This window comes from Conger conger, chromosome 3 (genome assembly GCF_963514075.1).
Source record: "Conger conger chromosome 3, fConCon1.1, whole genome shotgun sequence".
In the NCBI taxonomy this organism is placed as follows: domain Eukaryota; kingdom Metazoa; phylum Chordata; class Actinopteri; order Anguilliformes; family Congridae; genus Conger; species Conger conger.
Genome location: NC_083762.1, coordinates 27,729,799 through 27,747,902, shown reverse-complemented (window position 1 = coordinate 27,747,902; position 18,104 = coordinate 27,729,799). Strand labels below are relative to the sequence as shown.

Genomic DNA, 18,104 nt, shown 5'->3' with positions numbered 1-18,104 from the left:
TTTTCTTTTTATTCTCTAGTGAAACAGGAAGTGATGGAATTACACAATAACGTTCATTTAGACTGGGATTACCAAAATGAAAGTAAAACTGTATTGCTAATTTCCCTTTGTTTGATTTAATTCACAATAATTGTTAGGGAAGCCAAACATTTTTGGCATCTGTGGTTCTCAGATTACTAAATAAAAAACATTGAAACATGAGAATAAATGTATTAAAATGAAAGTATATAGTTTTCGTCTATGTTTGAATATAAATATTGATCACTATCCATGTCGTTCATTATATGCAGCATTTTTTCTCCATTCTTATTAAGGGTGTCAATAATTCTGGAGCCCACTGTACATGCAATGAACAAACATTTCCTCATGATACATTCAATTTTGATTTGAGAAGTATGAGGCTTACCCCTGATGTTGGTTTAGCTTGGAACTTCTTAGCTCTCAAACAAGCAAGTTCCCCTTAGACACCAGGAACCCCTTTGGAGGATCTTACTGACTGCCTATGCCAGAGAAACTCTCTGGGTAAAAGCTCATCAAGCAAGTTCTGTCCAGCTGTTTCTGGTTCAGCTCTGGTTTAAACTATTGATCAATTTCATGTCACTGTTAGACTCTCTACCCTTCACCGAGTTATGTTGGTACATACTTTATGCACTATAAGTAATAAAACATTTCATGTTTGTTTTTAATTACTGTGGTCACCCCTGTGGGCAGAGTTCCATGACACTCCCAAAAGAGGTGTATGTTTAGAAAGCCTTTATTAGACTGGGCAATGAATATTGTAGAATAACTTTAAAGACTACATTCAAGAACATATGCCAATCAAATTCAAGCTACTCTATGTGCCACCTATGCGTAGTTACAAAATAGACTTCTTAAGAGTTGTAGCTTTTGGCCTCACCCCTGACCAATATGCTATGGTAAAGGCTTTTATAACATAAATAACATCTATATTTTTTGCTGAACACATGGGAGCTGGGTGAGCTCAGTTCAGACCAGCTCCCAGCTTGACATGGTTTGACTAACACAAGCTATGTTTTGAAACTGCTGGTAGCTACTGTACTGGTTGACACAGCTAGCCCAGCTTTATGACCAGCTTGAACAGCTCAATTTTCAAGCTGATCAAGCTGCCATAGCTGGGTTTTATAAGGTATATTTTCTGACTGTATCTGGAGATTGGCTTTATTAATGAATTTGTCTTTATTTATTTCTTTATTTGTGAGGAGTTGTTATTGCCGCTGTTTTCAGCCACTGTTGGAGTGAACGTGACATACAGTATTTATATGGTTATACTTTTCATCTTCATAATGGTCAATGACTCATTAATGTCAGATTTTTCTGAAGAAATCAGGCAGTTGCAAAGTGAGCAGAGTTCTTCATCCAGGATGGGTTTGGTGCATGACCTTTACCTTCTGCACTGCAGACGCACTGGAATGGAATTGAAGATCTGTCCCATCTGTCCGGTGTGCTAAGAAGCTCAGCTGGATAATGGGGAAAAAAACAAGTGCTATTCTTTTTCTGAAATTCCTGTGGGTACGTGCTTTTGAGGACAGGAGCATTCTCCATAAACCTTGAACAAACACACGTTTAAGATGCCATGAGTCACAGCGGCAGTTAAATAAATCACTACCTCTAATCTCAGGTCAGGGGATTTGCATTCAGACTATTGATTACTTGAGTGTTGTTAGTTGTGTTTAATATAGACTGACACTGAAACATTTTATACAAAAAAGTTGTTTTTGGGGCTGCCAGTCCTATATTATGCCAATATTCAGATGATTGCCCTGTTGCCCTGTAGGCCTGCAGCAAGGCGTGGTTAAGGGCCTTGCCCTGTTACCTTAGGCCACTTGGCTACAGGCTACCCCATAGACTGAATTTCAATCTCAGCTTGACGGATCTACAAAACTGCAGTGTGCCATCTCTCCAACATGTATCTGTCAGCCCACAAATATAAAATAAAAGTAAATGCTGGAAGTCATTGGCTTCTTCCTGAAGAGTTGGAATTCAGAAACAAAGTCAGTGGATAATGGATTATAAAATTGTTGGGGGTATGACATTTTAATAATACATCACTGGGTCAATTAGACACTACACATGAGAGGCAGAATTGTTCTTTGGAGAAATCTGAATACATTGACAAGACATGTTACCTCCCATGGTAGTAGCCTTCAAATCATAAATCTGCTTTTCATTATCGACAAAGACCCACCCCCCCCTCCACCTTTTACATGTGGAAAATGCACCTACTCTGGGAATTCCTCCTCATTATGGTTTTACTGAAAGCACGAGTCAACTCCACGTCAGTGGATACTGTGCGGTTTATCAGGTTTAAACTTGATGGATTTTGACGGATTTCTCACAGCTTGCTCATTGTTATGCTTAGCTGTGAGCTCCTCACTGAGCACAGATGATTATTTGCCTTTATGCAGCTCTAAGCTAATGTTCAAGGAATTAGTGTCAATCACACTAGATTGACAACCGGCTTACTCTTCTAGGTTGCAAGTTTTTTCTCTTATTTGTATTTTAATTTAAATTGAAGGGTTAGGACCAGGCCACAATCAAAATCCACAAAGTTAAGCTGTAAGATCTCAAATATTTGACTATTTTCTTTCATTTTTTTATTTAAATATGTGTGGTGCACATCTGCATTTGGATGAGATAAATGGAGGTCTAACAAAACTAAGTCAACACTGTAGATCAGACAGTGTAATCATGGCTGCATTCTCTGCCCACTTTGATAATCCCTGGTAAATTCTGAAAATGAAAATCATCCTAATTTTACTTTTCTCTAAAATAAAGAGAAATAAACATTGGTTGGCAGGTATTGTGTGCTTTAGCATGCATAGGTCTAGATCATTTTTAAAGTTTCTGCCCTGCGGACTGAAATAAAGTTTTGTGTTAAAAAACGAAACGAACAAAAAACAAAACACTTCCAGCATTAAGGTATTAGCGCCCTACACTGATTCGGTCATGAAATTATTTTAAATGAATCCAAATTGCAGATTGCCATGGTTCCTGTTAAACAGATTTTCTGAATAGCCAGAAATTGTGTGATTGTGGAGTGCCATGCAAGCATTTTCTCTCAAAATGGCTCAGTTGCCATTTAAGGCCAAAATGTGATACTGTGCCAATGCACTCAGACAAGCTTGACAAATGTTGAATTCATACCAACGGTGCACTCAACACAACTATCCCAATTCATCCTTCCTGTTGCTAGATGTGCTGCAAGTGCAGACTGACATTTATATATCTGGGAGCTCGAGAGTTTGAAAGGGTCTAATTCAAAGTACTGCGACTGACTTTATCCCTCTGGAGGCACTCGGCTAAAGAATGCCATTTTATTGGTCTGCACTAGCATGTGGTATTTCAGGTAGGTCATTGTAAAAGAGTAATTACAAGCATGTCCAGAGCATTGTCCTGTTGGTGTGGCTTTGAAACCTGATTATTGGAGCAAAATGATTGGATGTGGAGCTAGCAGCTGTTGTCTGTGAAAATACATGGCACCTGTTCAATTACATTTTAATGCATTGGGCTTACTTCCTGAAACTATGCATTTTACCCTGAACTACTGTTTTCCATTGTGATTGCTATTCTGATACACAACCTCGAGGGCTGCATGTGGACTTGGCCCTACTGTACCATGTTTGGCAGAATTTAGTACATGCATTTCTATGCATGGAACATCTGCAACTCAAAAAATCCAGGCTGGTTTCATTGTTGGGATGCAGTGGGTTCAGTGCTCTGTAATTTCTGTGGAAAATGAAGTCTCCTTCTTTGAACAAAATCTGAATTCCTACAGTAGATGAGGCAGGCAGGAGTCATTTTTGGGTGAACTGCCCCTTTAATTCAAATGAAATGCTTTCTCAATTTAAATTAGGTTTAACGAATAAGGAGATGTGGTGATGTGTAAGGAGATTGGCCTTGGGGAAAATAAGGGCCATTTTGACTATAAGCACTATTAATGCTGTGAAAAGCCTTGCTTCCAATTAGTGGGCAAAGAGTTGAATTGCCAACAGAGAGAGGAATGAAAACATGAGTTAATTGCTGGAAGCACTGAGGGTCACTGGGTGATTTAACCCCAGCCTAGTTCAGAACTATAAGGACACCTGATTCTGCCCCAATGAATTTCTGTCGCATTCAGGACGATGATGTGGAAAATAATGGTCGGGCATGGGTCTGCCAGAGAGTTTCTCTCTCCGCGAAGGTCCTGATTACATTCTGGGATTAGCAAACGCCAATCCACAGAGTGATCATGTGACTGGGTGATCCCCCATGGCGCCCGGATGTATAGTCCTGTAGCCACCCCCCAGATAACTGTAGCCATAGTGTGGAAGAATGTGAAACGTTACTCCCACTTCCTGTATCGGCTTGCAGCAGTCAAATCTCTCCCATAATCCAGCCTCACTCGCCCTCCCAGAAAAATGGACACAATGTCAGAATAATGACAGCCGGTGTGTACCTTTCCACCATCATGTCTTGATTGCTCGGCCCCAAAAGGGGAGCGATTTTAGTGCTCCAGCAGCTATGATGGCTATGCATTTTTTTTTGCCCATAAGGAATTTCCCCATAAGGAAAACGTTGTGGCTACTGCATTCCGGCATTTCTCTTGCCCCAGCTCATATTTATAGCTCCAATCAGCATGCTTACTGCCTGTACATATATTTATTGTTCCACAGATCAAAGGTCAAACACTTAATTACACGTTATGTAACTGCGAAAGTGCTGAAATTACTCAATGATATGGAAAGCACTTCTGTTGAACGACTTTCACTGAGAGGGAATCTTCGAATAGTACAACATCGGCTGAGATTAAATGTAGAAAAGAAAAATGACTTGGGATGACGCAAAAGTGAAATGAATCTGCGAGTACTTTTTGGAGCCGCTCAAGTATTTGCGCATGAAATGAATGGTGAAAAAAGCCTGTGGGACTTTCTTTACATAATTTACAATCCAGCTGCCCTTCCTTTTTGCTGTAATTCAATGCAGAATTCTCCAGACACCCTCCACTTTCCCCAGAATCCCAGGACACTTAAGTAAAGTAGAGGTTTGTGAACTGCCCTGCGGACTGAAAAATGGACCTGTCCTTTAAATTGCAAAAGCAATTTTAGCTGGTGATGGCATTTCAAAGTGATTTGTGTCAGACAGACGCTGATCTCTCCATGGTCGTGTTTTGTCTTCTAAAAGGCCGTAGATTGCCCTTCTAAACTGAGCCCTGTGTCACGCATTACGTGAAAGCCAGAGGAGGCAAAATATCACTGAGCCCCACTCCTCATCTCACTCGCTCTCTTTGGACCTCAGCTTCTAATCATTACCATTTGCCGTGTGGAATAAAAAAATAAAACGCCAGGACCATCTTAAAACATCTCACACTGCCTGACCCCTGGACGAGCACTCCCTTCAGAAGGCGGTTAGCCAGGAAAAAGCATTGTCACTACGTACTCTACGCTGTCCATGTTGGAATTTATGACCGCTTTTAAGGGCAGAGCGGCTTGGACTGTGTACCAGGGACGGGGAGTGGTGCGCCATAAACCAGGCTCCACCTTTGACCCGCAGCAGCGGCTGTGAATGAACAGGGCTCGCTCGGCGCTCTGGGGCCACGGTGCACTCCGTCTGTCTGCTCCGGGCGCTGGGAAACCGCCTGTGACCCTCTGCCCAGCCTGCCGTGGCTCATTCCCCAGGTTACAGCAGGGCATCAAACCGCACCATTGTTGCACTATTCAGTATCATTCCAAAGCTCCGGGCTTGTGCCCGTATGGGTATTGTGAAGCTTACAAAGCAGAAGAGAACCCATTTATTTATTTGAATTAAAAACACATTTTGAAATTAACAGGGTGGCAAATTTGGTGCGGTACTGTGCATTTTAATGAGTGTATTGCATCGTACCAGACGTTTCCTTGGCACAAGGACAAACTGTGACCCAAATACAGAAGCCCTGTTGACAGGAAAGGATGTCAGTTACCAGCAGAAAATGTGGAAAATTTTAATTTGAGAGAATGCTAAAAATGTTCTAAATTATACTTAAATGAAAGTTAAGGGTAACCTTACCTGAGAAAATGACCTTCAACTGTAAATATTGAATTCTGGACAATATACCCTCATTTATATGCACTGCTTTTTTCTTCCACTGTCCGTTCTCATACAGACCACATATCCTCTAGCTGAAGCAAGAAAACCTGTGAAAATCAATCAGCCAGACCACCCTCACACTTCCAATGGCTTCTAGACACCTCATTCTGAAGAACCTCGCTGTAGATACTGAATCACAATCACCACTAAACACAAACACTTAATAAATGTTCTCTTGCTAACACCTGAAAGGGAGACTCTTGTTCACTCCATGAGCTCAGTTAACAAACGGATGCCTGAATTGACTGAATTGAGGGGAGTATTCACACTGAGAAATGTGTCTTTACAGTAAAGAAAGGAAGTATCTGATGGAGCGGTTTGAATTATCAGGGCACAGCATGCAGAGAGGTCTGTTTTGAGGCAGTTCTGAAGTGATCCCTGTATCACTGTGACTGAGATAAATGTCAGAGTTCTGTACTTCGCCCCAAGGAAAACTGTAGATTCCAGCTTTGGTCAATAATGACCTTGCAATGTAGGGGGAGATGTTACGCAATTTGCATTTGAATTTTGTTTGAACAAATATCTTATCTGCTTCAAATCAACACCTTTCACTTACAATTTTTTTAATTTTCAGTTTCAAATCATATCAGCCAACTTGTTTTGAAGTTTTAGAGTGTGGTGGGGTTTAGAAGAGAAGGGCATGATGGGGGCATGACATCCCTTGAATGACCGTTTAATCAATCAATCAATCAATTTTTATTTGTATAGCATTGCAAAGCTGTCACAAAGCAGATTTACAGAGAACTGGCCCCCAAGAGTATGCCTAGGGCAACATTGGGAAGGAAAAACTCCCCGGCTAATAGGAAGAACCTTGAGCAGAACCTGACTCAGTGGAGGAAGCCATCTACCTGTTGTTTGTTATAAAAATGGTTGTAACAGATGAATTGTAGTACAAAAAAGTCCAATCCAAATGAATTAAGTCCAAGCTGAGATGAGGTATGATCCAGTGACAGCACTGACCAGTAAGTCCACCAGAGACTCTACAGCTTATGCCGGCCACCCACTCCTGGTCCTCAACTATAGGACAGACTAAAAAGGTGATAGTGTCTGCACCCCGAACAAGCTAGAACATGCTAGAACCTCACCTAAAAAAGTATATATACATAATTTTAAGTGAAGGATACATCCGAAGACTAAATAGAAAGACGTGATACATAAAATAAATACATAAATGACATACAAAAAAAAATACAAAAAAAGAAAGTTCAACACAAAACAAAAACCAATACATAAATTGAAAAATAATACCATTAATAAAAAAGTTACATTTAGTGATAGTTTATAAATTTGGAACCACCTTGAAAAACCCAGCAGAGTAGACTAGTATTTGCTTTGCTAATTTGTGTTTCAAAGTTATCATGTGCGGTAAAAAGTAAATGAATGTATCTTAAACATTGGCCAGATCATTTATATAAATGAGAAATAGTAACGGTCCGAGGACAGAACCCTGGGGAACTCAATAAGTAAAAATGTTTTTGGTTGATGTACATCCATTCAACATAACATATTGTTCTTTGTTATGTACAGTCAGTGAGCAATTTATTAGGTAAACTAGCTAATGCAAGTATTTAATCAGCCAATCATGTGGCAGAAACTAAATGCATAAGACATCCAGTAAGCAGCAGTTCTGCTGGCAAAGAACGCACTGTTAATGAGAGGGGGAAAAGGGCCACACTGGTTAAAGCTGACAGGAAAGTGACAGTAATGCAAATAACCATGCATTACAACTGTGGTATGCAGAAGAATATCTCTGAACACACAACACGTAAAACCTCGAAGTGGATAGGCTACAGCAGCGGAAGAAGCAGACATTTCACTTCAAATGGTAAAACAATAATGACAGTTTTACCATTTGAAAGAACAAGAGGAAATATGAAGGGGGAAAACATTGATCTGATCTCTGAATATACAGGTCATTTCATTCAATCTATTTAAAGTTTGTATAAACATAAATAGAAACACCTCCACCAGATCTATCACTTTGTGAAAATTAACAGCATTATATTGTGGGATATCATATAGCATTATATTGTGGGATAAAAACTCTACCAAGGTGTGCAGGCCCTCTCGGGCTTTGTGGAACAAATATCATATGGCATAGAATTTTCTTCAGTAAGCCATGTTTCTGAGAGGGCAATAACAGAGAAGTCATGATTAAGAGATGACAAATAATGGAGAAGATGTAATAGTCTTTGGAGAGACTCCGTACATTAAGATGAAAAGAGGAAAACAAGTTTGTTTCCTAGGATAAGCCACTAATGAATTTATCGAATTGACTCTCGTTTAGATAGTGCAGTTATAACCTATAGCATACACATAGCTTACATGGCTAATTATAGCAGTGAGGTAGGCAGGGAAAGGTGCAGCCTGGAGAGGTGAGTTTTCAGTCTGCGCTTGAAAGTGGACTCTGACATCCACAGGAAGGTCATTCCACCACCGTGGGGCCAGAACAGACAGCAGTCGTGACCGAGAAGTGCAGGTGCAACGAGGGGGAGCTGCCAGGTGTCCAGAGGTAGCAGAACGGAGAGGTCGGGCAGGTGTATAGGGTGATTAGCATTTGGATGTATGCTGGGGCTGTCCCTTTACTGCCTGGTATGCTAACACTAATGTTTTAAATTTGATGCAAGATCATTTAGAATGGGTTCAAATGGGTTGAAAATCATCTGATCAAAAGAATCAGACTTATTACTGGGGACTCTGTCAGAGAGTGTACACATTGTCATCTAGCACATGTAGTGGCAATTACTGGGAACAGTCATCACAGATCCAGTTTGACCACCATTCATTTAGAGTATATCTAATCTGAAAAACATTGCTACAGCAGGCATAAGTAGTAACAGAAGATCCCATTTTGTTCTTTTTTGCATTTGAGGCATGAGTTCATGGTGTGTCCATATGTGTGAGTTCATATGTGTTTCATTCTGGTTTAAAAATATATATCAAAATATTCAATGAGACAGTGAGCAGTGAATTTGTTCATTATTCAGTAGGATGATAGTATCATGATTTCTAAAGAGAGGGGGGATGGATGATCAGCTGATCTAATTTTAAGTATGCTAATAAAGGTAAATAAAGGTTCTCCATATAGACATCTGAATGAGAACATGACTGGTAAACACAGAAACATTTTAGCTTGTTCTTAGCTTGCTTCTGGCTTTTAGCGCAACTACAAAGCACAATTATAGGAACAACTTCAGAGCAGTAAAAACTTCAAAAGGACGCCCCTGGTTTACACAGTAGGTAGAGCAGGAGATCACATGGTTGTAATTGAGGGCTTGGAACCATAAGGGTTGCAAAATGTATGGGAGAACTTTCAACCACAACATTGGACCCAAACACATACATAATATAATTAGTACTAACTGAACAATATTTTTGCAAGAAAGCATTACAAAATTGAGAAAAATATGTAAATTATGGTAGAAAAGTAATATATGCTAGTTTACCTTCCCTAGCATGTAAACAAGGGGCATGTGTGACAAACAATACAGAAACTAGCGTTGTTTTAATTAACATTCAAACAGAATGAAGATATGAGAGAATTAATATGTAACACTGTACTCCATATTTTTCAATCTAAAGAAAGTATTTTTCTAAAATAATGTTCACTTGAATTAATATGTCTTATTGTCACAAGAGGTAAATCGTTAATTCCATTTCCATCAAACTATAAATGGTACACTAAGTGATACTTACTTTTGCATTTCTATCTCTACTTTTCGATTTCATTCTCAATAATGTAATATAAATATATCCAATTAATTTAGAGCTTAATATAAAGGTACAGGACCATACACGTTTCATTTTTGTGCTGAAGTGTCAACACATTTCAGGATCCATTTTCATCATGTGTTTCCTAAGTATGTCCTGTATGTTTCACTTTCAATTTACATTCACTTAAATTCACATTGTTGACATTGACCACATCAAAGCCTAGAATTCAGTATGTGACTGAGAAGTATCCCCACTGGCGCACAGAGAAAGCACGTCTTTTCATGCAAGGCATTGGTTGCAGGAACTCATTCATGGGTTTAAGGGCAAACTACTTCCTTTCTAGTTCTTTACTTGGCGACAATACAATACAGCTCGATGCTTTTATTTTTCAGGTCATTTCAGTTTCATGTTTTCTGAAAGTTTAACTGTTCTTCATCTATAAATACAAAACTTTCTGTTGAAAAATGAGCAGAAATTGAGTGTGCAGTTTGGACTCCTGACCAAAGTGAGCAGGTGCTTGCCATGGCAGGGAATTCCCCACCGGAAAAATCTCCTACGCACACTTGTGAAAATGTAGCCATATATTAACTTAAATAACAGTGTTGTGTGCATTGTATTTGGATTTGGACAAATAAATAATTTAACTCTCATTCTTAGTCTTATTCTTCGAGTTTTCTTTGGAAAAACATGAAATGATGTTCTCAGGATGTATTTCAGATTGCCACTGAAATGTCTCATCAGCATCAACATCTGGCTTGTTAACTATTTAACCAGAAAAACTGAAAAGTTACTCCCATAAACAGTCCAGTCAACAATTATTAGAGACCTTGATAAAGATGCACGATAAAGAGAGTAGAAACCATGAAACAGCTCTAAGCCTTTTCCTGTAACGCTCAATATGGTTGGAGCACTCGTTGTTCATTTTGAGACATGGTAACCTCTGAAGTTCTTAAACTGTGATTATTGTCTCCCTCACCATCTCTCTCAATATACAACATGCACTCGCGTCATCTTCCTGGCCAGTTTGTTAGATGTGTTATATTTTTTGGATGATTGCCCAAACAGTGCTTAGCGTTGTCTAAGCATTTATATATTTTTGTACTCATTGCCTGATTTAAGTAGGTCATCATACATCTATCTCCTTTAATTTGACCGTTCTTTGGCTTTCCCCATGGTGATGGATTGAGAAGGAAATTTCACATGCGAGTTACGTCATTTTTATACCCCATTGCAACAGAAAATGTTTGAAAGCCATGGACAGTTCCCTAAGACTGATATTCACTTAAATAAGTATATTTTATTTTCAGATTGGCTATTGTTTGATTTTTAAGAGTGCCTTTTTGACCCATATAATTAGAGAAAAATGGATTAGTCAATAAAACAAAATCCTGTACAGGATACAGGATTATTTAACCATATTGTCAATGATTTATTGATAATTGTTTGCAATGGATTGTGTAAGGTACAGTCCAAATTTTCATGAAGAGGAACAGAATGTTGTCAGAGAATAATCTAATTAGCTTAATACTTCTTCAGTTGCCAAACAAGTTGCCAAATATAGCTAGTTCCATGCTCCAAATTCTGTGTTGTGTGCAGAGCCAAACAAACAAACAAAAGTAAGGTTGTTTATAAATGAAGTTGTGCTTCCTTCTGAAAGATGACATGAAAACAGATTGGATAAGTTAATTTCCCCTTTGACTGATTTGATGTTTGATCCCATGAGTGTGGAAGATTCTACAAGTCTCTAAATGTCTTAGCAACCAGAGGGAGGATTTTCAAGTGTGCTTTAAGACTTATGCACTCATAAAACATTTCAGGCACAAGCAGCTCATTGGCTTGCCAACAGGGATCCAGATGAAGGTCTGTGAGATTCTACACCTACTGATAGCTACCACATTCATACTGGCGAAACGTGATTAAACTCTCAACAAATTGTTTGCAGCAAATTGATGAAAGGCTTATGATCAATTTGTCAACTAATACATTAGTCAATAGTACTCTTTGGCATTTGATATTTACATTTACCTTTTAGTCATTTGGCAAACACTTTTAATCCAAAGCGACTTACAAGTGCATAGGTTCTTCCACAAGTTAAAGCATCACATCCATAACTAGTAAAATACACACAAAGTGCTGTTCTAAACATACAGTCATCCATCCATCCATCCATTATCTGAACCCGCTTATCCTGATCAGGGTCGCAGGGGGGCTGGAGCCTATCCCAGCATACATTGGGCGAAAGGCAGGAATACACCCTGGACAGGTCGCCAGTCCATCGCAGGGCACACGCACCATTCACTCACACACTCATGCCTACGGGCAATTTAGACTCTCCAATCGGCCTAACCTGCATGTCTTTGGACTGTGGGAGGAAACCGGAGTACCCGGAGGAAACCCACGCAGACACGGGGAGAACATGCAAACTCCACACAGAGAGGCCCGGCCGACGGGGATTCGAACCCAGGACCTCCTTGCTGTGAGGCGGCAGTGCTACCCACTGCACCATCCGTGCAGCCCCATACAGTCATCATAAGTGCAAATTATTATTATAAAAAAATAATAATAAAAAAATTGGGGGGGGGGGATTATTAGGGGGGGATGTGAATTGAACTGCAGTACCCATGACTTGTCTAATGTAGTTCTGAGATCTTGCTTCATATATTCAGTGCTGATAGATCATGGCAGCAGGGACAGGCTGGGCTACCAACCTAGTGTGGCACAATCAGCAGGCTACACTGCCCTGGTGTTGTGTGCCCTCTTATTGTGACCTGTTTATCAGCAGAAACCACAGCCTGGTGCCAATATCCAAGGAGTAACGCTGTAAGCTGGACTGAACTCTTGCTGATAATTCAGGTCTTTCAGTCAGGAGTTTTCTGACCTGACCTGACCCCAGCTGAATCTGCACGTCTGTCCCCTTGTGCTGTTGGCCGCCCTGCGCTTTAAATAAAAAAAATACAAACCACAAAGCGTGTCTGTAAGGTCGCTGTCCAGCTGCGAAGGGCGGCACGACACCATGCTGACATTTAACAGCAGGGCCAACATATATAATTCACGCCGTCCCCAGAAGCTGCTCGTGAGATTTGACGAAGTGGTTAAATACGGCAGTTTCTGGTCCATGGACATTTGGTTGCTGTTCACATCAAAATGCGTGCTCCTTAGCTATTACATACGCTTATTTAGTGTTATTTATGATAAAAGCCTACATTTTCCAGGAATAATGGTATTTGCCCTTGCAAACAGCAGATTGTTTTTTTGTAAATAATTGATGGTACCTGTTCAAGCTCAGTGGCTGTCCGTGTCTACCAAGGGAGAACAGGGAGCTGTGTGCATCAGCGAACTGTTTTACATCAGGCTAATGTGCCCCATAGAACAGTTAAATCATTATGTGAAATCATTTTCAGTCCTGTTGGTGATTTGAAATTGCAGGCCTGGATGCTTTGAGAGTGATTTTAGCAATACTAAGATGAAAACGAGTCACTCGGCATGGTTTATGGGCCAGGATATGCGGTATCCAGTAAATCCCCCCCTCTCAGTAACCTTTTCCCTCTGCTTGGCTGACAGGGAGCCTGCATATCTATGGGCACATGAATCTGAGACAGTGGGGCCAGATGCCTGTGATGGACGATGCCAATAAGAGGTAAGAAAAAATAAGTTATGTAACAGTGATTGAAGCCTGTCTTTTGGGTACTGCCCTCTATGAATGGAATCTCACGTTTTCAGTGAAAGACTGCTCCTTATTTGGTTAAATATGGGTTTGTAGTGGGGGTTTGCATTTAGAAGTAGTTTTTTATTGTGTGCTTGAAATTCCTTAAAAGGTTCATAACTGTTATGTGTTTTGTGGCGTTACATTCAGGGTTCAGTTCAAATTAAGTATGACCTAATCAAATGAAGTATGATCAGACATTTCAGGAATATATACAGTGGGGTGCAAAGCTTTGGGAACCTCTGGTTTTAAACACGTTAAACACAAGACATTTTTTAATGTTTAAAAAAGGAAACCGGCCCTGTGCAAAGGTTGGGAACCCTTTTGGATTATTCTTTGTTACTTTTTAAAAAGATAATTACTAAGGCCCAGACCCAGGTGATTTACTTGCTATGGTTTCAATGATTCAGGTAAGTATAATTCCAGGACTGAAATTTTTATTCTGAAGTAACTCCATGCCTTCAAAATTATCCAACTGCAGTGGCTGTTCTGTCCGGTGTTAACAGCCATGTGTTCCTCTAAACAGTTGTCCAAGGATTTCAGAATGAATGTGGTTCATTTCTACCAAGAAGGAGAAGGCTACAAAAACTCTCTCAATGCCTCAAACCTATTGCCACTGTCAGAAACATTATTAGAAAATTTAAGATAAAAGGAACAGTTGAAGTCAAGGCAAGGTCTGGAAGACCAAGAAAGATTTCAGATAGAATGGCCCGAGACCTGATGAGACATGCTCAGTGGAACCCACACATCACTGCAAATGAGCTGCAAGAAAGAGGAGCAGACATAGGTCTAGCTGTTCACAGGACAACAATACAATGTACTGTAAACAACAAAGACCTACATGGCTGAGTTGCCAGAAAGAATGACCTCAACACAAAATTACGTGTCTGAAGTATGCAAAATAAAACATTGAGAAGAACAATGTGCTTTGGGCTGATGAAATCATCATTTCAACTTTTCAGCCACCACCAAATCCATTATGGATCCATTATGCTTTGGGGTTTTGTTGCAGCTGGGGGCACAGGAAATATTGTGCAAGTGGAAGGGAGAATGGATTCCACCAAAAATCTATACATTCTAGAGGCTAGAGGTCAGACATTGAAGTTGAAGAGAGGTTGGGTATTCCAGCAAGGCGATGATCCAAAGCATACCTTGAAATCAACCATGAAGTACCTCTAGGAAAGACTGATGGGAACACAGTCCCCAGACTTGAGTCCCCAGGGTGGCCTGTAACGTAGTGGTTAAGGTACATGACTGGGACCCACAAGGTCGGTTTCTCGATCCCCGGTCTAGCCACAATAAGATCCACACAGCCGTTGGGCCCTTGAGCAAGGCCCTTAACCCTGCATTGCTCCAGAGGGGGATTGTTTCCTGTGTAGTCTAATCAACTGTACGTCACTCTGGACAGGAGCGTCTGCCAAATACCATCAATATAATATAAAGCAATGACTATTAGTGAAAATCTGTGGAGAGATCTCGAACACGGCATACATGCAAGGCGGCCAAAGAATATTTCTGAGCTAGAGGTGTTCTGCCAGCAAGAATGGGTAGAAATTCCAAAAGCGCGAATTGAAAGACTCTTAGTCTTTAGTAACTTGGAAGCTGGCTACAGGAAGCGTTTACAAGCTGTTAGTACAAAGTACTAACTGACAGGGTTACCAAACCATTGCACGGGGCCTTTTTCTTATTATTTTGAAACTGTACAAAATGTAAATAAAAAGTATTCTTGCTTTAAAATGAGAAGAAATGTGTCATGTTTAATGTTGTACCATTTAGAGGTCAGGAGTGCCCACATTTTTTGCACACTACTGAAGGTAAAATCTCACCAGGACTAAGGTAAATTAGAGAGCATTGTGAGCAATGAGGTTTGGTTTCCTGGATACAAAGCATGGTCGGGAGAGTTTAATCCACAGATGGGTGACCTGCAGCACCTTTCCTTTGCTCATGATTTTTCAATTGCCTCTGCAATGGGAGGCTTACTCATCTGAGAAGTACATATAAGAGAGTGCATAATACTAGAGTAGACCAGCGAGCGGGCAATGAGAGAAGGCTCCAGGCCTTAAACAGGAGAGGGCCGAGAAGGAGCTTAGGGAAATGTAAGGGGATGCTGAGGTCCCAGGAAAGGTTAGCATGTGTGGCTAGCCTCAGGATAAGATATCATGCATGGTTAGCCCCAGAATAAAATAGCATGTATGGTTCGCCCCAGGATAAGATAACATATGTGGTTAGGTCTGGAATAAGATAACGTGTGGTCAGGCCCAGGAAAGATGTCCTTCCTCTGCCAGAGTCAGCTTTCACTGCCCTCTATCTTCTTACCCTATAGCAAGAAACCTCATCTAGTATCTTGTGTCACACTCCTTCCTGATTGGCCGTGCAAACTGCCCTGCACAGGCAAACAAGCTTGAAATGGCCACCAGAACACTTTGAGTCGTTTTTAGTCTATTTATACAAAAAATGAAATACTGAAAAGATGTAATGCCGTAGTCAAGGGATATGATGTTGGGGGGTGCTCTTATTTGTAGGCTACAACTAAAAGAACTTAACCTTAGGCAAAGGCTATTAGTGACAAGAGGGCTGCCTGGATACCTTATCTGACCTCAGGATCTTGTCTTTTCTTTTGTTTTGTAGCAAACTAATTTTGTTTGGTACTTTGACTTTTATGCAATATAAACAGTGTCCCATATTTGATTGTAATTCATCAGTAATAACTTACTGATGGAATAATAATTTAATGGGTTGCAGGTAAGGCAAATACATATTTTGATCTTCATATGAACTAGCTAGGTTATAAAATGGATGTCCACATAATTTCCTCTTGAGTTGCACCAGGAATCATCCTAATTAGGAAGCAAACTACTATTATTTTGATAATGGTGCACTGCATGTCAGAAGAACATTCATCATCCCTGGTGTAAAATCCAGCTATGACCAGCTCGGAATGACCAGCTCCCAGCTGTTTCAAAACATTGCTACAGCTGGTCAAACCATGTTGAGTATGGAGCTGGTCTAACTGGTCAACCAGCTACCAGCTGTTTCAAAACATTGCTTCAGCTGGTCAAACCATGTTGAGTATGGAGCTGGTCTAACTGGTCAACCAGCTACCAGCTGTTTCAAAACTTGTTTTGTTCAGCAGGGATATACCTAAAATTCATATCGCTTCTGAAATCAAATGTTCGAAAGCTCTTTGAAAGCCTTCATGCCACGTCTTCCCCATTCTTGAGCATTCCATATCTGTCCAGGCTTATTCAAGCCGAGGCAGGGAGGGAGAGATCAACTCATAGCCTGCCAGACAAAAATCAGCTCCTCAAATTTGTCAATGAGTTAGCTGTCAGAAACTGTCACAGAGTGTTTTTGAGACTACTCTTCTCTGCCTTCATGCAGACATCACTTTCAAAAGAGGATCCAAATCTTCAGTGCCTATTTTAAAATGAATTAATTCACATATTTCTGCCATTTTGACAAGGGGGTCCCTCTACTAATACTTATTGTAGAAAATACAAATAAATAAATAAATACAAAAATTGTGTGGGCAACTCTCCATGTGTTGATGGCAAAATGGAGATCTACCACAATCCAACAAAGCAGTTAAAATCCTCCACTGATTCAGCACAGCCCTCCCAATCCTGGCAGAGCATTATCACACTGAGCAAGAGCCCAGAAGCCCAGAGTCTGTTTTTCACACTCTGTCATTCATCTCCCCAAATTCACTTCCCTCGCTTAATAATGGAGTAAGCCCCTGTATTTGTCCGCTGTTCCAGAAGTTGTTCTGCAAAGATTTACCATGAGGAAATTACTGGCTTGCTTTGAAACACAATTTCTTCTGTTTATTTATTAATGATATTTTTTAACATAAGGAAACAAATCTAATTATGATAAAACTGCCAATTACTTAATAATACTTACTTATTTTTACAAATATTTCCACTCACTGACCACTTTATTAGGTAAACCTGTAAACCAGCTTGTTAATGCAAATATTTAATCAGCCAATGATTTTGCAGCAACCAAATTCATAAAATCATGCAGACATGGTCAAGAGGTTCAGCTGTTTTTCAGACCAAATGTCAGAATAAGGAAGACATGTGATCTAAGTGACTTTGACCGTGGAATGATTGTTGGTGCCAGACAGGGTGGTTTGAGTCTCAGAAACAGTTGATCTCCTGGGATTTTCATGCACAACAGTCTCTAGAGTTTGTAGAGAATGGTACAAACAACAAAAAACATCCAGCGAGCAGCAGTTCTGTGGGTAGAAATGTGTTGACACTGAGAGAGGTCAGAGGATAAGGGCAAGACTGGTTGAAGCTGACAGGAAGGTGACAGTAATGCAAACAACCACGCATTACAACAGTGGTTTGCAGAAGAGCATATGTGAACACAAAATGCATCAAACCTCTAAGTGGATAGGCCACAACAGACCAATGAGTCTAAAAAATAAGTCTAATAAATACCTAATAAAGTGCTCACAGTGTATGTTGTTCCAGCATATTTAGAATTTTGGATGTGATGGAACCATTTCTTGTTGAGGTGGGCAATGGAAATTCAGATGACTGCTGCCATGCATATT

The 18,104-nt window shown here is 40.2% G+C and overlaps 1 protein-coding gene across 1 annotated transcript in view; it reads left to right on the top strand.

The window, feature by feature from the left end:
* The window catches only part of htr4 (5-hydroxytryptamine receptor 4), a 74,516-nt gene that overhangs the window by 19,997 nt on the left and 36,415 nt on the right, over positions 1–18,104 (top strand). Inside the window, exon 2 of the mRNA XM_061237027.1 lies at positions 13,399–13,474. Within this exon, the coding sequence (XP_061093011.1) occupies positions 13,399–13,474 (76 nt within the window). The remainder of the gene's footprint in view (positions 1–13,398; positions 13,475–18,104) is intronic.